At 38.9% G+C, this 22,341-nt stretch overlaps 2 protein-coding genes across 15 annotated transcripts in view; one reads left to right on the top strand and one right to left on the bottom strand.

Annotated features, from left to right (window-relative positions):
- phactr2 (phosphatase and actin regulator 2) overlaps positions 1 to 470 on the bottom strand; it is a 36,800-nt gene extending 36,330 nt beyond the window's left edge. The window contains exon 1 of one of the 3 annotated variants that reach the window (XM_067516273.1): positions 227 to 470. In XM_067516273.1, coding sequence (XP_067372374.1) covers positions 227 to 404 — 178 coding nt within the window. In that variant the 5' untranslated portion in view covers positions 405 to 470. The remainder of the gene's footprint in view (positions 1 to 226) is intronic. The other 2 variants (XM_067516261.1, XM_067516301.1) reach the window with 2 other exon arrangements.
- Positions 471 to 2,072: 1,602 nt separating this feature from the next.
- Positions 2,073 to 21,861, top strand: LOC137133113 (pleckstrin homology domain-containing family A member 1-like). 12 transcript variants are annotated; one of them, XM_067516346.1, is made up of 15 exons: positions 2,073 to 2,213; positions 5,626 to 5,706; positions 6,623 to 6,856; positions 7,805 to 7,861; positions 7,979 to 8,024; positions 12,125 to 12,222; positions 12,703 to 12,834; positions 13,720 to 13,857; positions 14,490 to 14,558; positions 15,094 to 15,158; positions 15,295 to 15,358; positions 15,579 to 15,668; positions 17,449 to 17,522; positions 18,323 to 18,397; positions 19,843 to 21,861. In XM_067516346.1, exons 3-15 carry the CDS (start codon positions 6,716 to 6,718, stop codon positions 20,072 to 20,074), a joined length of 1,281 nt encoding a protein of 426 aa, XP_067372447.1. In that variant the 5' UTR covers positions 2,073 to 2,213; positions 5,626 to 5,706; positions 6,623 to 6,715; the 3' UTR covers positions 20,075 to 21,861. The 12 variants fall into 12 exon arrangements, 11 of the variants coding, with proteins under 11 accessions (XP_067372447.1, XP_067372473.1, XP_067372437.1 ...); XM_067516372.1 differs by having other exon boundaries at positions 6,623 to 6,782; XR_010915211.1 differs by lacking the exons at positions 5,626 to 5,706; positions 18,323 to 18,397 and adding an exon at positions 16,554 to 16,579 and having other exon boundaries at positions 19,843 to 19,884.
- The last annotated feature ends 480 nt before the right edge of the window (positions 21,862 to 22,341 follow it).

A 22,341-nucleotide genomic window follows, 5' to 3' on the forward strand; every position in this document is an offset into this window, starting at 1 on the left:
AAAGTGGAGGAAGTTTCTTTATTCTGTGGGAAGCAGGAAGTAATTGCTGCTTTATTGCTAATTTGAAGATCTGTCTGTCATAGAGCAACCGGTAGGTATAACTTCCCAAATCAATTTCTATTGGTTATGTCTTAGCCAAATTCTTTAAACTTCCGGGCAAAATAACTCCTATGAATAAAATTGCATATGGTTGGCCTAGGTCTGTTAAAACGGTGATATGTCCCACCTGAGCGGGCACCCCGCAGCCTGAGCAGCACTCTGGAGCGGAATCCGGAGGTGTCACTGTGAGAGCGGAACCTGGGGAGAGGCCACAGCAGAGGAAAATGCCTCAGCTCCGCTTGTGTATCCCCCTCATCTTCCATGGTCGTCTCCTCTGTCATCTTACCGAGAGACGGGTCGCACATTCAAAGCGACAAAAAGAAGACGAGCAACTTTTGAACATCACTAGCACCTCCTCCCCCCTCCTTCTGAAAGTGCTCTGCGTGGCTTCCTGATAACGCCCATCGCATCTGATGGACAGGTTTCCTCCTAATGATACACAATGATTATGAAGTGGGTGAGAAGCTACATGTCCCCCTTTTTTTGATTCACTGCTAAGCATGTTTCTTTATTTTTATAGGTCCATAAGCTTACTAACTAAAACAATGTCGATAGGGCCACTAGTATAAAAACTTGTGCTAATTAATAACAGCCCAGTGCTTGTAATAATAGGTATTGTTAAATAGATTTTATAAATACAATTTCTTGTTATTATGAAGGCGTTATTTTCAGGAAGTCAGGAAGTCTTTATCTGTTCCTTATCAAGAAAAAAACACTAAATCATCTGGGTGCAGGACACGAGGTTAAAGCTAGAAGAAGAAGAAGAAGAAGAAGAAGAAGAAGAAGAAGAAGAAGAAGAAAGGCAGCATAGGAAGCTCCTATTCAGTTTTGCCCCGCCTGCGGTCTTAATAAGATGATCTTATTATAGCTAGCCAAAATACGTGGCCTGGAGAAATTGTTAATTCGATGAATGGATGAGAAAATAAATGTTACTCAGTAACAAACTGCCATTGCAACATCGTGGAAAACCTAGTCAGACCCAGAATACTGCGTCCTTTCTACGTTAGGTGTCGCTGAATCCCCACTGAGTTCCAGCTGTCTACCCCGCTTTGCCTCCATGTTGACACCTGTGTGCTTGTGTCATTCTTTGCACCTAGAGGTGATAAACGTTAGGAGCTCCCACTTTGATCTTGTTTTCTGCGCACCAGAGCTGGAGAACTTGAAAAGCTTTGGCAGAGAACTCAATGGTTAACTGATTAGTTAGATGATACCATACAGAACTATTATTTTTAAAAAAAGCCTATAGGCTAACGTGTTTCATCTGAACTAAACATTTATTTGTTGTGTGGATTCACACTGTTTTGTGATTTATTTTCATATATGATTTGGCTTAGAGTCAGAGTGTACCTCGCTTCCTGCTTGTATGGATGAATCTGCAATATTTACTTTCTGACTTTGAACAAGATGGCCATTGTCATTTACAACCGCATCAGTGTTTCTGGAAATCTTTCATATAAATATTTGGTGCATTATCTTTATTCAGTATGTTTCACGCAGTCCTTTGTCAGTTGCTAACAAGTGACATATTAATATAATAATGTACAGTATTAAAAAGGAAGGAGTTAACCTTATGTACACATGCATTTTCTGTTTGGCTTTGTTTGTTTGTTCTTGTACTATGCTGCCCTGGCTCTGGGCATAAACCTGACATGGCCTAATTTGCAGTGAATTATACAGTATGTATGTTTTATATTTAGCTCTTTGTATAGTCTAGATTTATTTTATCCATCTATCTTTCTTTCCATCTATCTATCCGTCTATCTTCCACTTTCTTGCAGTTCAAAGTGGTTTACCGTTGACTGAAAATACAAACAAAATCCCAAAACAATATGAAAATAAAGACATATAAAATAATACAATATATAACCGTTTATTACAAAATACAGCTGCACAGTTACTACTGAATGAACAACATAAACCATCCTGTAAAGAACACTGTTCTTCTAATAACACAGTGATCATCTTTTCAATAGGCGATCTGTGCGCTACACTCCCTAGCAATAACAGCGTTGGATCTCTCCCTGTCCGGGATCAGTGGAGATGGGCTAAAGCAGAGGACAGACAGAACAACACCAACAGCGTCGAGTGTAGTTGTCACAGAAAGAACGACTCGGGTAAGTCAATCCAGACTGTTCAATAAAAGCAGATAAAATTTGTAATCGTCGCTTTCCTGTTTTATTCAGGTAAAGTTGGCAGTTATACGGTACGAGGCTAGCTAAGAGGAGTTGCTAACGTTAGCTACGTCAGGTTCTCTCTTAACGTTATGAACAAACTCTTTGCCAGAACGTCAGATAACATACTAGTGTGGGTTTCTTTTTGGTTAACCTGCGGTCGTACATTGACGAGTGAGTGAGTTTCAGGTGGAAAATTTATATATATACTCACAATAGATTTTTTTTTGTGTGTGTGTGTGTGTGTGTGTGAATCGTTTTATAAGTTGGCCGTGTGAAGTAACGTTAGTAGTTGCTAACAGCAGGCTAACTAACCCGAGCCATCTCCCAGTTAACTTTAGGTTCGACTCACTGATGCTGCTAACATGAATGTTGTCATCCTGTGGTGTCTTCTTGTTAGATACCGTTAGCTCTTTGTGATCCATTTTAGCGTTACCCTGCGTGGAAGCTCGGTAGCCAGGTGGTTTGGTATAGTTAACGGTAGGAGCTCAAGTCATCATCAATACGAATGTTAATGGATAGTATTACTATGTGAGCGTGGCACAATGTCCTGCTCTGGAAGTACAAAAACTCACTCTATATTTTGCTCTGGACCCTGATGCACCCAGTAACTGTGAAACCCAAAGCTGGACAAACCTGCTGGTCTTAACGTTACTGTGTGTGCTGCTTTCAGACTCTGACGGGTCTTGGCATGTGAACTGCAATGACCTGTTCCTTTTTTGACCTGTAGTGAGCCAATTAACTTGATCTATATGTCCTTTTCTAGATTGTCCCCAACCCACTACTACTTGAGGTCATTCTGAAACCAAAACTTAAACTGTAGTGAACTGAATACCCTGCCCAAAGCTGGATGCCAAGTTGGCAAATGGAAAGGCATCGCAAACCCCCAGGAGTCCCTATATTACTCTATATCATTTGAATCTGAACCAGAACGTAATGTTTTACCAAATTGCTTATAAGTGATTACAACACAGAACATCTCAGGCAAAGGATCTATAATAGTTTGTCAGTAATAGGTCTGAGACTTGTCCTCCAGCAATTGTAAAGAGTGATGTTTTGGGGGAATGGTTGCATTGAAGAGAAACCAGCTTACACTACTTACACAACACAGTCTTATCAGATCTTCTTTAGAGTTTGACTCCTCAACTAGCTCATCTTTTAGTTCTTGCCTTGCATTTTCTATAATTTTGTATCCTTCCTAGTCTTTCTTTATCACTGTCACTCAGTTATGCTACAAATGCATTTCACAGGAAGCCCTGCTCTGTAATCTGCCATGTGTGAGCCCAGACCAAATGAGAACATTTGCACATGCATAGTGCTAATTATGTTTTTTTGAAGTATCCCTGTTTTGTATTTGGGACTCTAAACCCGATAACTTGGTTTGAGAAACGCAAATATGCTACTTCTAGAACACAAATACAAACTAGGACATTGTGTCATATAAACACTGTGATGATTCTGATCAATGTACATTGGTGTTTTCTCTTGAAACACCAACATAAACATTCTCTTGACAATCAGAAGTCCTTAAAATGTGATGATAAAGTCTAATTATGATGCACACTAAAGTGGTAAAGCAAAGGATTGCAGCTAGACTAAGAAACTGAGAGCACTGATATATCATTAATTTTAGCTTATTGCAAACTGCTTTCAGAAATCATTCAGTATTCGCTTTTTTCAATTTTGTTATGTTGCAGCCCTATACTACAATTGTTCAAAATATTTTTTATCATTAATCTACACTCAGTACCCCATAATGATGATTTGAAAACAGAGTTTTAGGAATGTCAATAAATTTATTGAAAAGAAAAATTGAAAGATCACAGGTATATTAGACCCTATACATATATAAGAACCTTTACTCAGTAGTTTGTTGAAGCAGTATTTACAGCCTCAAGTGTTTTTGAGTAAACTTTTTAACATCTGGATAGGGGGTTTCTGCCATTCTTTTTTTGTAAATTCTCTCGAGCTTAGTCAAGGCAGTTCGAGGACAGACATTTTCAGGTCTCTACGGGGATGTTCAATAAGATTCAAGTTGGGGCTTTGGCTGGGCCACTCGACGACATTCAGAGCTGTCTATTTGCCATTCCTGGGTTGTCTTGGCTGTGTGCTTAGAATTGTTGTCATGTTGGAAGGTGAACCTTTGGCCTAGCCTGAGGTCCTGAATGCCGTGGAACAGATTTTCATGGACAGCATGATGCTGTCACCACCCTCCTTCACTGTTTGGGCAGGTGATTAGCAGTGCCTAATTTCCTCCAGACATAAAGTTTAGAATTGGGGCCAAAGGTTTCATCAGACAAGAAAATCTTGTTCTTTGAGTCCTTCAGTTTTTTTGTTTTGGGTTTTTTTTTGTTTGCAAAAACCAAGTAGGCTTCCCTGTTTTTTCAATGAGGAGAGAAGCGTCTATCTAGCTAATCTGCCATAAAGCCAAGATTGTTGGAGGGCTGCAATGATGGTTGTCCATTTGGAACTTTTTCCCAATCTCCACACAGGATCTCAGGAGCTCAATCAGAATAACTTATCAGGTTCTTGTTTACCTCTCTTACTACGGCCCTTCTTCCCCAATTGCTCTATTGGCCTGGGGGCCAGCTCTTAGAGGGTCCTGGTTTTACTAAACTTCTTCCATTTGGAAATTATGGAGGCCACTTTATAGCCTTTGCTCTGTGCCTTGCAATAATCCCTTTTCTGAGCTATGTAGGCAGTTCCCTTGACCTTGTGGCCTTTTCTCTGATAGAGTATGCATTGTCACCATAGAGACCTTCTATCCAGAGGGGTGTGCCTTTCCAAATCATGTCCAAACAATTTAATTTGCCACAGGTGTCCAAAGGTCAAGGTGTAGAAACTCAGCAACTGTGAAGATAAACGAGAGGCACCTGAGCTAAAATAGTTTTGTTGCAAAGGGTATCAATACTTATACCAATGTGACATTTCAGTTTTTCCTTTTTTGTACATTTGCAAACATTTCTAAAATTCGGTTACAAAATTAACAAAATTAAACAAAGTAAAGGCAGTCTGAATATTATCTAAATGCACTGTTTATCAGACAATAAGTAGTAAGAGTACAGTTGCAGTACAGAAATGTCAAGAATTCTTTAACTCCTATTTTACCTGCTATTAAATTAAAACCAACCCCAAACACATATTTACCTTGTGGGGTAGGTTGTATTGTATTTTGTATGTCTTGCATCTCATCTACATCCCTGCCTGTATGAGCATGCAGAACTTGTGCATAGCACCATATTTACAAGATCACTAAACTCCATAGGATGTATCTCATGTGACATTCGATGTTTGTGTAGTATTGATGGCCGCATCTGACAGTGTTTCTCTTTTCTTGTTCTTGTGTGTCAAATAGGATAACTGTTGTAGATGCAGGGGCTAACTGAGATGCTCTCAGCCCATGGTCCATGCACAACAACTAGGCCTTTTGTCCCTGGTTTGCCACCATGCACCCACACATTGCTCATAATGTCATGGAGAAAGAACGCCTTTATCTTTGCTCTCTAAAGAGTCATCTTGCTCACATATTTTAGGCTCAGTCCAAAAAGGCAGCAACTTAAACAGGATAATACCACAATATGCCAAGAGTAATACTGCAGCTGCCTACGCAGGATTTGAAATTGAGATGTGGGCATTCACACACAGAACAAAACAGATGTTTAAACTTTAATCATTGACTTTTTGTGTTGGTTTCCACTGAGCTGTAGGTTTCAGTAATGTTAGTCCTCAGTGAGTTAAATATTTCGCATTCTCTCATGCTGCACCTGAGGGTGTTTGTTTTTTTTTTTGTGTGTGTGTTGTACATTGCTCAACTCTGTGGCATGCTTTCTTTTATTTTTGTTTATTTATTTTAATTTTAATAATGCTAAAGTAGTTACTCTGCTGTGGAGGGGGGAGGAGGGATAGAAGGGGCTGGTCAGAGGCTTGCCAAATCGGATAAGAGAGCATTTAGGAGGAGAGAAAGGGAAGAGCAGAGGCAAAAGGAAAGAAAGAGCAAGTTAGGGTGGGTGGAGGAGATAGAAGAGAGAGTGACAGAGAGGGTGGGTGGAGGAGATAGAAGAGAGAGTGACAGAGAGTAGTGTATGTTGCAGGAAAAAAAGGACTCAGAGAGTGGGTGAGGCTGATATAAAAGAATAAAGGCGGGGTTGTGGTTTGTGTCACATGATCCTGTGGCAGACTGTAGCCCAGTGAGCTCCAGGTGGCAGAGAGACCAGAGAGAGATACAGTACATACAGCGAGAAAGAGGGAGCAGACACGCTAGCAAGCCTCACCACAAACACAACTGAAATTTGTCATTTGCTCCCTCCCTCCTAACACATCTGTCCTGCCACTGTTTCCTCTCTGTCCTTCAGTAATTCTTCCCGGTCCAGCTTGCTCCTGCTGTTCTTTCTCCTGCTCCTCACCACTCCCGGCCCCAGCAGGCCAGGGAATGTCCCGGTGGCAAAATGCCTTACGTGGACCGACAGAACCGCATCTGTGGCTTCTTGGACATTGAGGAAAATGAGAGCAGTGGCAAGTTCCTTCGCCGTTACTTTATACTGGACACACAGCAGGGAAGCCTGTTGTGGTTCATGGACAACCCACAGGTAATTATACAGGGCTATGTTAGCTTAGCTCTTAGCTAGCTGTGAAAAAGCCCTCCAGGGCTGCACAGGCAAATGTTTAATTTGTTTATGTGAAAAATGTGACCATTCACAGGCAGCTGCACAGCCACTAACATTAGTTAGTCGCCATTGTGGCTGATCAGCGCTCATGCAACTGTAAGCTAACTTCAGGCCAATTCTAGTTAAACTGTCTTCATTCATTAAAAATACTAAGCCAAGTAGAGGCTAAATGTTTTCATTGCCAGAGAGCCATATAAGGATGTGAGAACTTGTATTATGTAATTCTAGTTGACAGCAATTGGGAAGCACACATTACAAGCGCAGGAGTGGATCAAGGCAAACAGTGCTTATGTCTTTTAGCTGCTGGCAGACATTGCTGTAAATCGGTTAGAATAGAGAATACTATGAATAAATAATTTAATTCTAAACCAGTTTTCATTGTTTTAGTTATCTGGATTTGATGATGCAGTGAGCACTGATTTTTGCAGTGACCACCATGGGCATCACTTCCTGCTCTGGCCCTTAGTATCACAGTTTTTATAGTGTAACTTACCTCTTGGTTTGTACAGCATGCTATTTGGAGATGCTGTATTTGTAAGTGTGCTGTCGCATGAAATATTCATAAATGATGTAGTGAAGGAGAAATTTTAAATAATTGAGTAAGTCCCTGTCTTTTTATAGATTGAAAAAGCTTAAAATTGAATGATGTTAAATGTGTAACACAGCAAAATACTGAAATTAACTATCAGGGAGTGCAGCCAAAGTACACTGTGCTACTCTGGAATATTGACTATTTTTCAGATCTTCACAGTCCAGCCATTCTGTCATTAATCCAGAGATGGGCCCCATGATTAGTTTTAACTCTCTCTATTCACCTACATATATAATGTTTTATTTTATTTGTTTATTTTTTTTTTAACCATTCTACAGAACCTGCCTATTGGTACAGACTGTGTTGGTTCTCTCAAGCTCACCTACATTTCTAAGGTCAGCAAAATATTAACACTAAAGCTTATCTGACACCAACATGATACGAGAATGTATAAATGGAATCTATTTACAATATTAGCTTGAAGCTAACAGTTGTGTTCTTTGTTCCTCTAGGTCAGTGATGCCACTAAGCTGAGGCCTAAGGCAGAATTCTGCTTTGGTAAGAAAACAATGATCATCAAACTAATTATTTTATTAATTTCGCTACATTACAATACTAATTTGATTGTTGGCTAAACAAAATTGAGTCATAGAAGTCATAGAATCATAGAAGATATAGACTTAATATAATTCACTGCTATTTCTAAACTTAGCACATGGTTAATGGTTAATTTTAGATTAAAAACTGTAGGAACTTGTTGAAGCGTGTAACTTAGGCATTCCTAGTGTCCTTTGCAAACAAGCAGTGATGGTGTGAACTACATGTTGACTGCCCTTAATATAACCTAACTTACGTTGTTGTCCTTGTCTACCCCGCTCTTACTTTATTCCAGTGACTGAACAAACTTGTTCATGATTGTCTGTTTAGCCAACACACAGAGATGCAGGTGGCTGCAGCAGTTGATCTGGTCTTTTATTGGTCAGGTTTAACTATCCAAGTCTTGTTTGTGCCTTTCAAATTTTATAACTCTAATCAATAAGGTAGTTGTGTTGGCACCTATAAATTTCTTCTATTATATTTTCTTAGTTTATCGAATAGAACAGCTTGGTAGTTTGACATTCTTTCCAACAAACCTGTTTTTAGAAATATCTTTATTGATGTACTGCAGAGAAGCAGTAGTTTACATCTCACTTATATTTCCTCTTAAACTATATGTTAGGGGAATGACATATGTGGAGAATAACAGGATAAACAACTTTTACTGTTTTGCATAGATGCTTTGTGACTTTTGAACTGCAACATAATTAGACTGTAAGAAAACAGATCATACACAACTCAAATTCTGTGCATAATGCAGTCCAAAATGTGGCTCTGGATCATATGAAACCTCAGCAGTCTGTGTCTATGTCTTTCAGAGTTACAGCATATTTAAGATTTTCCTCTTTTTAATTCACCTGAAAGAAGTTAAACAAGTGGCAGAAAGAGGATATATTTTAACAGTTTTTTACTAACATGTTTTAGTGAACTAGAAATGCTGTACTAAAAGTTATGCTGGACTTTAAATTTGAGGAGAATTTGACTGTGTATGGTAAAACATTTGAACCAGAATACACAGATATAGAAGGTAAAATAAGAAATAAATTAATACAATAAAAACTAAATTATAAGCAACATCTCAGTCTGTAGTGGTTACCATGGTTAACACCATGCCTCTTGGCGTACACTACCATTTGTTTACTCAATACTGAGGGAAACCTATTGCTGTCATACAGAAGCTTAGATGTCCTACTGATAGTAATACGATCATTAAGGCGATTTAGCATAAATATGTTACACACACATCTCAACAGACCATCATTTTGGCTGATAAAGAAAAAAGAGAGCATATATTTATTTGCAGTTACCACCTCAGCTGTTGCTTGGTAATGCCACAGCTGTGCTCTTCACGCTTTTTCTCACAGCTGTTTTATTGGGATGGTTATCCTCTGTGAAATGTGCCTGTAACTGTCTCTAGGAACAATTTATTTATGCCCATTTTGACCACTGTTAGACGAGCCTTGCTACTTTCATGATCCCCTGGGGAAAAGCTGTAGGATGATTCTATCCAACTAGGATTATTGCAAACAACAATTATGGTCTAAGTCTTCATATGCCATAAACGAGTCACACATGGAAAGGTATTATCCAAAGCTGGTGTCAGAAGTAGTACTGTCAAATTATTTTTGTCCCATGCTAGGTGAAATGTGACATGGCATTTCTTTAAAACAGAAGAAATGTAGCAACCACATGTACATAAACTCACAGGCCACCTGTAAAATCTCATTCAATTCAATAAAGCAGCTCTGCCATAACTTCTACTTTTACAAGGTTACAATTTCTCAGTTTTTCTATCGAAACTGTCAAAAAAGTGATTAAAAACCCATAAATATAATGCGCTGCAGTGGCCCCACCACCTGCTCTGAATTCAACATAAAGACATGGTAGAATTCTGAATGTTTCAACTTAAAGTGGAATTCATCAGAGAGCAGCTGTAATGAATTGGATTTCATTACATTGTGCAGGTACCTAATGAATTGTAATAAAGTAGACTTAAGTAGAGGTGTATCTACAGTTAAGTAGTAAACATTCAGAAATTAGTTATTTGTCAAATTGGATAAGAAAGCAGTTGGGAGGAGAGGACAGCAAGAGTTGCAGGGGAAAAGCACTAATTACATATTCGTCAAGAACAAGTGCCATGCCATTATGTTCTTTTTTTTTTTTTTTTTTACATTAAAGAAACCATGGTAGGCTTGGAAAAAATATACATTTTTTCTAAAACTAAAAACTAAACAACTAATCAAATAGATGAGAAAACTATTGCCATATTAAGAGTAATGAAAATAAATACACTTTATCAATATTTTCTAAATTATACTCGACCCGCAACATATGCAGTGATGCAGACCATGTGTTTTAACACCTTTAAATAATGCATATTATATTAAATGTTTTGAAAATTATATTTGACATCGCATTAGTTGTACTTTTTATCTAAGCCAAATAGACTGTAAAAATATCTACTCACTAAAATCAAAATTAGATTGTTTCAGTTGAAAGTTTTTATTTACTTCGGTGTCATCAGAAATAAGTACTGAACTTTTTAGCATCTTTGGTTCATCTTTAATCCTTAGGATAACACTTTCAGCTCTCTGTTAACACAACAACACACCTGCATGTTCAAAAAAATTCCAGAAAAATCTAGTTTTTCTAGTTTTTGATCTTGATTTCCTTAAAGTCTTTGGACATCAGTGAATACTTTGCAACCACGAAATACTTAGCTCTTAACTCGACCCTGTCCAGTCAAACAAATAATGTACATAAACCATCATCAGGTTATTTAGGAAAAAACTTCCATCCACTGTTATTGTTTACTAGTCCTACTCCTCCTCTTCCATCCGATTTAGTAGCAGGAAATCCTAGTGTGTGACAAGAAGTTGACTAGTGCGACTATGTGTCTCTGGCTGTGTGTGCACACCACAAGCCTTGTTGAGGTTTCGACAGGATGCCGGTATCCTAATCGGAAACTGATCCAGAGACGTATGAAGTTATTTTTAAACTGCCATTTGTGTGCCATATGTTTTGCTGATATCTATGAATCCTGCTGCTCCCCCTCTTCCTGCATCTACCAAACAAATAATTGACATGTGTTTTTAAATGTGGTGATGTTTGAGATCAAGACTGGAGCATGTTTTTTGTGTTAACTTTGATGCTTTGCTACATTTCTCAGCAGCACACATTGTTTTAAAATGTGTAACTGTGAGTCAGATCTGATACACCGCCCTCTCAGATTTGTCAACCCAGAGTCCATCAGACCTTTACCACTATAAAGCCGTTAGTCTCGCCCCAAAAATGCATTGGGCACGATTTACAGAGAATTCCATTGGCTTCACTGATGCTGGTCATCTGAATGAGAACGGACAGACAGATTTATTTACGGGGAAGTGGGAAAGAGAGACAGAGAGGTTGTTCATGTGTCTGTGAGTTAAGAGAAACATGCAGAACAAGGAAGAATAACATTCATTGTGAGGAGTCTCTGTGTCTTTATAGCTCGCTTTGGCCAGATTTAACAGTCCAGATTTAATGTAAATTATTCCCACTGTGTTGAAAGGATATAGTAGAGACACAAGGCTGGTTTAAGCTGTAGAATTGCATGATTTATAATCGAGAGACCGAGAATTAGAGATTTCAATTCTTTCAGTTCCTAAATGTGGATCCATAGCTAATCGTCATTTGACCCAAAAAATTCTTTGTGATTGAAAATGGCTTATGCTCATGTTCACATGGGTATAAAATAGGTTAAAATGTTTTGTGGCTGGTAACTATGGGGGATTTTGTCTCCTGCCTTAATGTTGGAAGTGCGGGCAGCTGAATCTAGGTAGGTCATCATCTACATTGACACAGACTGCTATTGGTAGTGTGTGGGTCCCTCAGCTGTTTTTCACTTTCAAGGAAAATCCTGCAGTGAATCTGTTTTCCTGACGCCCAGTTAGTCAAGGCCTATTTCGTACTGCATCTTTATTATATTAAACAGAATGAATCAGACTGTGTAGTATAGAGAACTTAGTGTGACTGCAAAAGCCTGAAAATATTCCTACTGCTGTGTTTTTATGATCCATTAGTCATCAATGCTGGAATGAGGAAGTTTTTCCTCCAGGCCAATGATCAGCAGGATCTGGTAGACTGGGTCAACGCTCTCAATAAAGCCACAAAAATCACTGTGAGTTACACACACTCTGTGCACAGTTATCACAAGATGTGCAGTCCATCACTTATTTAGTTTTATCATTTAGACCTTTATTTCTTACTCTTCTGTAAAAGTGAGATGAGTGGACTATAAACAAACTAGATTGGAGTGAGTCACAGCATAACAAACGGGATGCTGTATTGTAAGGAGTGCTGGAATATTCAGCTGTTTTCACTGGTTTCCATAAAGTTTTAATCGTCTCTAAAAGAAACTGATAGAAAAAATGTTAAAGGCTTGTTCACCAATACATACAAAGTAGTTATATTTTAACAGTGAAGAAAAAAGTTATTTTCCATCCTACTGCTGAAACCCACAAAAATAGTTTGTTTCATGTTTGCATTTATGTAATTTCATTGTATCCTGTATGTTCTCCATGACAATAAGGGTCTTGTTCTTAATAGTTAAAAATGTATACAAGGCTCTCAGGTCTGATGTGTTATTTGTATACCTAAGGTCCCAAAGTTATCTGATGGCCAGCAGCATTCAGAGACCCAAAAGACTTTGCCAGATGTAGTAGGACCCAAGAAACAAGTGTCATACAAAACGGAGATTATAGGAGGGGTCCCCATTGTCACCCAGACACAGGTAAACATGACTCTCAAATTAAATGCAAAGGCACGTATATTTTACTTTTTCAATTCAATGGGTATCGGCAGCAGAACACTTTGATTTATTTTTACACCGGATGCCCTTCCTGCCACAACCCTCTCTTTTTTTATTTTTTTATTTTATTTTTATCAGGATGGGTGGGGCTGAGCCTGTAGGTCTGGGATTCGAACTTGTAGCCTTCTGCATCCCAAACCCGGTGGCTCTACCACTGAGCCACCAGGCCCACCTATATTTTACTATTTTAAGTACATGTTTAAAATGTATTAGGGAAATGTACATTATTTGCAAATTGCTCATTTAAATAGGTTACTTATATGATGTAAGTTGAACACTAAATGCTAATATTTTGTATAATTGTAGGTAAGTAAGCTTACCATTTTATTAACGAAGCAAAATTGTTTATCCACAGATTGGTCCATCTCTGAATACTAACAAGAAACATGCCGATATCTGTTTACAAAGTCAGAAATTTTAAATTAACTGTGTGTTATAAACAGTCCAGCTGTCACTCAGTCTTGAAAGTTGAGTATGCTTTATAGGAATTTAGTGTTGATGAGGGTTAAAAAAAAGATTTCAGGATATGATTTAAGTGTTAAACCCAGCTAAAACAGCTTTTTGTTGTTGTTGTTGTTCTTTGTCCTAATTAGAAAAAAACTTTTTTCAGTTGTTTAACAGTTGTTAAACTTTTTGCCAAATAAATGAAAAACATGTTAACATTGTCAATGCAATTACTCTAGTTTTATCAAAAACATACCAAACCCAATACTTTGACCTAACAACTGTGATTTGAACCAAACTGTAAATTTAGCAAATTGTTCCACACATATAGTTACAATATTTCTGGTGTCCCTCACCCTGCAGCATGAAGGTGATGGCGCGGACAAAACAGAGCGTGAGACCATGCATCGCTCCCACAGCCAGCTGCCATACTTTCTGGGGAGGCCAGCTCAGGAGCACACAGTCATTAAGTCAGGCTACTGCGTCAAGCAAGGAGCTGTGGTGAGCACCTGCTGTTCTCCATTGGTTTGGGTTGCCTTCTGATGCCGCTCAGAGAAATTTACTTTGGTGCAACCGGAAATGGTTCTCTTAAAACTTCTTTCAGATCAGACTTGGCTGACATAAATGTCTACAATGCAGTGCATCCACTCGCTGTGAACATGTAATACTATTTGTCATTAATTATAGAGTTACAATTAAAGTAATGCTCATAAAAAGACATCCCCCTTCACCTGAAGAGGATTGTATGAGTTTTGGAATGTGAGATAATGACGTAACACATAATGACTTCCAGCATGTTTTTGAAGTTATCGGTACGACATGTAGAAAAAATTTCATCATTATTAGTGAATAGCAGAGATAAAAAGAAGTACTGCTTTGCTAGAGCCTGCCTGCTGCCAAATTCTTTGTTTCTACTTGTTTGAACGTAAAGAAATGCAACTTTACCACTGTCTAGAATTATGTGGTTTGTATAAGCCCCAGGATAATGGACCTACCTTTTTATATGGTGCAGAGAAATTGTCTGTAGGAACTCAAAAGGTGGTCTTTTTTTGTTACTGTAGCAAAGTGGTAGCTGTGATAGATAATATTTTGGCTTAAAATTATTCTAAAGGTCTATTTCCCTTTTTCCCCAGATGAGAAACTGGAAACGGCGCTATTTCCTTCTGGAAGAAAACTCAATTTGTTACTTCAAGTCTGATTTGGTAATTACATTTGATTAAGTTATGTGTAGCCTTTACGGACTTTCTTTATTAATGATACATGTGTATTGGATCACCCCCACCAGTCTGAGCCAGAGTAAAAGCAAACACAGTCCTGAGTTCTAACACGTTTTATCTGTAGTCTGTGGAATTCAGAACCTTCACTTCATGTCATATCTTGCCTTGTTCTCTGGCCTTTCTTATACACACACACACACACACACACACACACACAGTTCAGCATAATGCCGCACGTCCAATATGCCACACTTGTCAGGGTCTGCCCATATTTTATAGCATTATACATTTATTTGTCTTTTAACGGAGCCCCAAGGATGTATAATTTAAGGCTACTGTATCAAATGGCCAAGTAAAGAAACGTAGAGCCATGTGTGTTTAGCAAACATTAGTCTGCTGTCTCTATAAAGCAGAAAAACTCTGCAAGACAGCCTTGCATAGCTAATAAAATTCATGCAAATTGTAATATTTACATTTTATATTAGATTTTGGTGTTTTATATTAGATTTTTTGTCTTCAGGAGAAAGAGCCTCTCAGAATGATCCCACTGAAGGAAGTTCACAAAGTCCAGGAGTGCAAACACAGGTATTTAACATGTCCCAGCATTTCCCCATTGTACAGAAATGTCTTTTGTCCAAGAGAATGTTTACCTTTTCTGATTTAGATAAAGATATACAGTTGATGAGATAGATGTGATTTGACTTGTTTTCCACTGTTGTAGTGACATTATGATGAGAGATAATCTCTTTGAAGTCGTCACTACATCAAGGACATTTTACATACAGGTATGTCTTTTTCTGTGATAAACCTAGTGTACAGTAGATTCTTGTGCAAATACACTGAGCTCCCTTAGGTTTTACTGTACTGTAATGTTGATACATTACCATTTACACTTAGGTCTCAGTCCTAAGCACACAATTGCATGATTCCATTACTTGCTTCAGTTGGATTCTCCTTCCTCTTTCTCATTGCATAGTTTTTTTTTTTTTTTCTGTTTCCCATTAGGCTGACAGTCCAGAAGAGATGCACAGCTGGATTAAGGCAGTCTCAGGGGCCATTGTGGCCCAGCGGGGACCTGGGAGGTCTGCTGCCACAGTACGTATGCAGTGAAAAGACATTTCCTTCTAACCAATCAGATGATATAGGTTATTTCCACTTGTTTAGTAAATTGAAACCTCCTAACTAAAGTAATTTGATAATGACAAATGACAAGTTCTGCAAACCCCGTGGAGTCTAGCAGAGTGTGGCAGAGCAGGGGTAGGGAGAGCTGAATGGAGCAGAGTGGATTGAATTGAAGTCTCACACTAGCACTCCCTTAAGTTGTTTATTGTGGCTTTGAGCCTGACTGTAGTCACAAACCTGATTTCCCCAGGTAGATTTTTGTTGGACAACGGCAATTCCTTTGCCACGTATATGTGTAACAAGGTCTCTAATCGGCTCATTCCTGTCCAAAAGAAGATGTAACTAACACAAAGTTCTTATTGGAAGTCCAAATAAGTCACTTTCCCCACAGATGGTTTTAAAATTCAGACAATTCCTGTTTTGTGTATCCATCCATTCATTATCTGTCACCTCTTATCCTATTTGGGTCACGGGGGGCTGGAGTCTATTCCAGCTGCCTAACATGTGTTTGGACTGTGGGAGGAAACCACAGTACCTGGAAGAAACCCATACAAGCAAACACCACACAGAAAGGCCACGGCCAGCCATGGCCCAAAACCGTACTTTCTAGCTTTGAGGCGTCAGGGCTAACCATTCCACCACCGTGATGCCCCCCAGCCTTTTTTTCTCCCTTGTGTTCTCCCTCCTGAGACCTGAACACACAAAAGTTAGAAAGCAGTGTAAAAGGCACAACATGATAGAAATTAATTTCACTGGAACATTTGCATTCTCAAATTTAGAATGCAGGGTGGCAGTGCATGTGTGAAAAGCGGTTAAAGATGTAAAAATAATCCTCTTTCTTCCTCTTCATTTACATAGGTGCAGGGTAGTTGACAGTAGTTTAGGTACAGTATGTTTCACTATAACTTGCTTTCATTGTTTTCCTATAACTGTATTATTCCTAAAGCTAAATTAAGAACTGTTTTATGTAGATAATTCGTACCCTGACCAAGTCCAAAGCTGCGCTCAGGTACAGAGTTTTGAGACATTTACTACAAGGCTGTTAGGAAAAAAACATGATTTGACCGGAGGGGGGAAAAAAAAGCTGTTACTACATAACATAACAGACAAATGTAAACTGTTCTGCATTTAGTTTCCAATAAAATGCAGAATTTTCTTTTATTAATCACTTTTGTCTTTCAAAAGTGATCAACTGTTGATTGTTAATACAAAGTACAGTCTGAAAGAGAAGACAACTGACAAGCAACAAGGCACACAGCTAAAAAAAAACTGGGGATACTGCACATCTCAGTTAGTCCTGTAATGCCTCAGCGACCAGGGTGTTACTGCACAGATTTTTTTTTAAAGTAGGTCATGAGTAGACAAGATTATCAATCCATCATTGCCTGTTTTCATCATTGCAGTAAACCTGTGTATGTATACAGCTTCTTAATTGTCGGAAGTAAACCAGCTCCATAGTTTGTAGTCCTGGCTGCAGAGGAAAAAGTGTCCTCTGAAGCATATGGTCCCTTCAGGTTAGACTGGAATAACTCTATACCTCTGCGCTATCGGTTTCTCTACAGCTCCCACTTTCTTGCCGTCTGTGTTTTTCATTCTCTTGTCTCTTTTTCTCTCACCTGTTTCCCCAACTCTGCCAGTTTCTTCTACCCGTTTCCCCTTTTTTTTTTTTTTTTCTCTGTCACACTCTCTCCTCCTCTTCCTGTGGGCAGACGGCCCATCTGCTCTAATCCTGCTTTGCACTGTGTTGTTGCAGATGCGGCAGGCCAGAAGGCTGTCGAACCCCTGTATACAGAGGTATACATCCCGAATCGGGGAGTGCAGCAGCACGTATGTCAGCTCGTCTAAATCCCCCCTTTAAACTATACGTTCACCTATTTTAATACTGTTTTCCACTCACTGGCTGGCCCCTTGTGGTTGTAGACATGATGAGAGCATTTCAGATCAGACGGCATCTGATGCTCTTCCCCCCCCTCCTAAAAGCCAACCACACCCTATGTATGGCTGATTACCTATCAAGCGCTCCTCCCTTCACGCCCTTGTGCTCTCTGCTTCTCTCATCCACCTCTGCTCCTTTTTTTTTTTTTTTTTTTTTTTTTTTTTTTTTTTTTTCGGGCTGGCATTTTAAGGTCAGCTCAAAGTTTAGGTCATTCAGATAGTTTCTAACTGAACAGATTAAGCTAATGTCGAATCAAGAATTTTAACACTTGAGGTGCTTAATTTCGCTTCTCTTGCATGTGATGAGTGTCGCCATGAGCATGGCATCTGAAATGAAGAATGCCTCAGTAAAACTTTTGTTCTGATTGCTGAGAAAGAATGACTTTATAACTGGAATATGACCTTATGACCTTCTAACACTCAGAAAGACCTTTCGCCACTGCCACATTCCCTCCCTTGTAATTTCACTTGCACAGCTTTTGCGACTTCTCTTCATTACTGATGATGCTTTTGTGAAAGAAATATTATATGCATGTGTAATCCATGCACCAGCACACACTCACTGCATGAACTGTATGACCAGCTTAGCTGTGAATACCTTAAGCCTGTTTTTATCTCTATCTTTATTATTGGGTACATTTGTCTTTCACACCTTCTGTTTTTCTTCCCTTCATGCCCTGTTATCTCTGCAGTCTGCTGCAGATGTGTACCTGTCTTAGATGTGTGACATCCTGCTTGTCTCTCCTCCTTCCTCCTGTTCGCTGCCTGTATGTTTTCTCTCTCTCTCTATCTTACATGATGTCAGTATACTTGTTTTCATAATGGCCTCCTTTTACATTTTGTGTCCTAAATGTTAAACATTTTAGCTGCTCTGAAATGAGAACACACCAGTGCTAAATCCACACGTTCAAGGTCACATGAGATGAGTTTTTATTGTGCCATATATTCATTTATATAGATACATTTTGTTAGTTTGTTAGGACTTTTTAAAGTCACTTTGTTATGTAATTATATCAGCTAACAACTAGTACAATGAACAGCAGGTAGTCTTTCATATCTTTAATGTGGGGGAATTTTCTTTGACATTTGGATTCAGCATAAATGTCTAATACATGTGTGACTCACCCAAATAATATTACTTATTCAGGTATTTTTATATTTACTTAGCTACATCCAGATTTAACATAAACATGAGCAATGCAATCTTACCTCTTTCAATATGAGTTAATAATTGCTATGATCGTAACATTTGTATATAAATATGCAAATATGGACACCCGCTACAACTGGGAGCAACTTCGTAATACAACCCTGCTATAAATCTTACCTTTACAATGTTCAGTTTGTCACCTTTTATTGTTAGCAGCATCAGTTTTATCTTGTCTTCACCGTGGGAAAATAGGCTGTTGACGCATGTATATCGTCACAACTTTCTTTTTTTAACAAAATTAACATTGCTCCTCTGATTGGCTGGACATGTGTGTGCTTAGAAAATGGTTGTTATATCTTGTGATGCCTAAATGTTACTCTGTGGGCTTACTAATCACAAGTTTCACAAGTCTGCAAAGTCACGGGGTGTCGATGTGCTGCTTTAGCACTATGTGGGAAAAACTGTGTCAAAATACAGAACCATAGAGTTTAGCGATATTTGTACAGGAGTCTTCCTAAAAATAGCCTCCTTTTTTTTTTCTCCAATTAGCAATAGCTATTCCTTCTTGGTTTTACTATCTCTGCATAGAATGGAAATAGGAATAGGAAATGTGCGTGTGTGTGTGTTCCTTCTACCTATGCTTCTGTTTTGTGTTTCAGAGATTGAAATCTGAAAATGAAAAGCTGTGAAATATTGAACAACAACCAACCACTGCTTCCTAAGACACTCTTCCACTGCAACCTGTTGAGACAAAACTAAAATCTGCTGACACTACTACCAACACTCCTGCTACCTCTACTAGTACTACCACTACTACTACTACTACTACTACTACTACTACTACTACTGCTATTCCTGTTTCTACTACTTCTACTTCCACCATCTTCACTCTCTTGCAATGCTACATTCCTCAGCACCTACAACCTTCAACCTGCATCAGGTCCTACATGCTGGTGCTAATTTTAAATCACTTTGGCTTGTCTTAAAAAACTATGCAATACCAGACTTTCACTTTTCTTACTAACACCCACATGTCTTGTCATACTGCTGTTTCTGCTGCAGGAACACGGCAGCCGTTCCACTTTCTACCGCAGCCCCCCGGGTCCCCCCGTCCCTCGCTCGCCCATCACTGCCATGCCACCATGCTACCCAGAGTGGGGGGATGCTGTCACGTGCGGCACACGCTCACAGCCTGGCATGGGACAGCGAGCACTTCATGAGCCTGCTGCCACGGCCCAGTCACAGCCACACGCCCACACGCCTGTCCCTGCAGGAGACGCATCTGGCAAAGTGACGTGCAAGCCACCTGTTGCCACCACTATCACCAACTCTGAGGAGTCGCCGTGGCGACGGAGGAGCAGCTTTGAGCCCCGCATGCCCGAATCAACACTGAACTTGGATGAAGCTGACCTGCCAGTAAGTCAGGTCTGAGAATTGGAATTGGGTAGTAAAACTCGCCTGTCTGAAAGAACCTTGATAGAGAAGAAACCATGGACAACAATGGCTAAAAAGGGCAGACATTAGTTTTCCAATAACAGTGAACATCAGTAAGTTATCTTTTGAGTTCAGTGCCCTCGCTGTGCAAGAGAACCATGTCGGGCCACCACCAAACTGCACTCGTGTGCCAAAGACAGCCCAGTCTTCACCCGCACACCTCGGCTGCTGTTGCATTTACAATGGTGTATTTATTAACTAAGAGTTGATGTTGTCAAACTAAACTACACGTTTTAGTTCACTTACTCTGATTAGAATCCAGTGATAGAACTTTATTTTAACCTGTACAGGCACAGTAATGTGTTCAGTGGTGTTTGTCGGCAGAAGATTTTTGTAAACCACTTTGCCAAGAAAATAAGGGAGCTTTAACTTTTAAGATGCAAGGAACCGATAAGTGTTCAAGCTGAGGACTGGCTTTTTATCATCTCTCTAATCCAATTTAACTGTGTGGTTCATTCATTTACTCACTATTGTAACACTGGATTTGTCTGCTATTGTTTGCCAGTGGTAGCCATATGGGTCAAGACAAGTCTGAGATCAAACCCGTATTCTAGTTCAATATTTATTTCAAACATTGGACTGCTCTAGGACAAAATGCTAAAAAGTGATAATGTTCGTCTGACCGAGTTTGTATAGGAATGCAAGACACCATATTCCAGCGATACTTAGTGAGATTTTTTTGTAAGCCTTTGACATTAACATATTTTATTCTTAAATATCTTGACGATTTAAGTTCAGTTGTTTAAACATACGTACACATCTAATGGTTTCCCTTGCATGAGTTTGTCAGTTGACTGTCCTTTATTATTGATAGTTTACATGTAAATCTGTTTTTACAGGGAAAATGGGAGTACTGTGCAGAGGCACAAAAGGAAAAAAAGCTATCGCCGTATGTGCGTCAATTCATAACTTTAATCAGCCTCTTTACCGACTGCATGTAAGTGCACAAACTTTGTGGAATCACATTTGTGACACTGACCAATGTGGGAAAGGAGTGACAGCATTAGAAGTAAACAAGAAGAACAAGACATATGCTTTGTGTATTCTGTAAATCACAGTAATAAAAACTTTAGCAATAAGATCAGTTTAGTTATAGATGTGGTCTGACAGACTGGGTTGTAACAGGTTTACAGGAGTTGACTAAAGCTGCAGCCAATTAAAGGTGATTTATATTGTATGAAACACATGCAAACATTTTAATGTTTAACATTAATAATTATTCAGACTTCCCCTTTTTGGGGGGGGGGGGGTTGTGGCCTCTGTGGCTGTTCTGTGTTGTTTGGGTTAGCAGAATAGAGTGCGTGTGTGCAGCAGATTTATTTTTTTATACGCTTTTAGAAATGTCATGATCTTATTCTGTTTTTCGGTGTTGCCAACATAGCAGCAGGCAGTTTGTCCATTGTTTTAGTTAAACATGCCCCACTGTATTCCTGCTAAATAAGACACACTCCTCAGTTTTTGAGTTCCTGCTTAATTTCAGCCCAAAAAAGTGAATTGTTCCACCACCTTTTTTAGTCTGATGTAATTGGTTTGAATTGTCTCTATTTATTATGTGGATGACTTGAAAGAAATAAACACTGAAAATATGCTAAGCTTCCCGGGACTATCATTCAGTATTCTGTCTGTTTATAGCCATAGAGCACAGTCGGTCCATGAAGATGAGGTATATTAGAAAGAATGTGTGTCTAATCATCGAGGCTCCCTCTGGTGGTGAAAGAAATGATTCCACCCTGGTTTACAAATAGTTAGCTTATGCTATTTATTTATTTATTTGTTTATTTATTTTGTGTGGTCCAAGCATCAGAATAAGATTCAACATATTTGTCAGAGTACAGTGATTTAAGACGCATTCACATCTTTTACTTGAATAGCAGCTACACCACGCTGAATAAAAGTCCTGCTTTGAAAATTAGGGCCTTTTAGCTTATTTTAAAATTCAAAATATCCTTTATGACACCGTAATTCTCACTCATATATTCATATATTGTTTACTGTTGTAGTTAAATAAGTTAAAGTTAAGTATTACATATAGTAGGGCATTTAAATTTGTAACATTGCCTCATATTT

The sequence above is a fragment of the Channa argus genome, chromosome 1, assembly GCF_033026475.1.
Source record: "Channa argus isolate prfri chromosome 1, Channa argus male v1.0, whole genome shotgun sequence".
Classification (NCBI taxonomy): Eukaryota; Metazoa; Chordata; class Actinopteri; order Anabantiformes; family Channidae; genus Channa; species Channa argus.

Coding starts and splice junctions, on each gene's coding strand:
- LOC137133113 (XM_067516346.1), top strand. CDS start 6,716: ATGCCTTACGTGGACCGACAGAACCGCATCTGTGGCTTCTTGGACATT. Junction 12,835..13,719: donor CCATTGTCACCCAGACACAG/GTAAACATGACT, acceptor CTCACCCTGCAG/CATGAAGGTGATGGCGCGGA. Junction 17,523..18,322: donor ATCGGGGAGTGCAGCAGCAC/GTATGTCAGCTC, acceptor TTATCTCTGCAG/TCTGCTGCAGATGTGTACCT.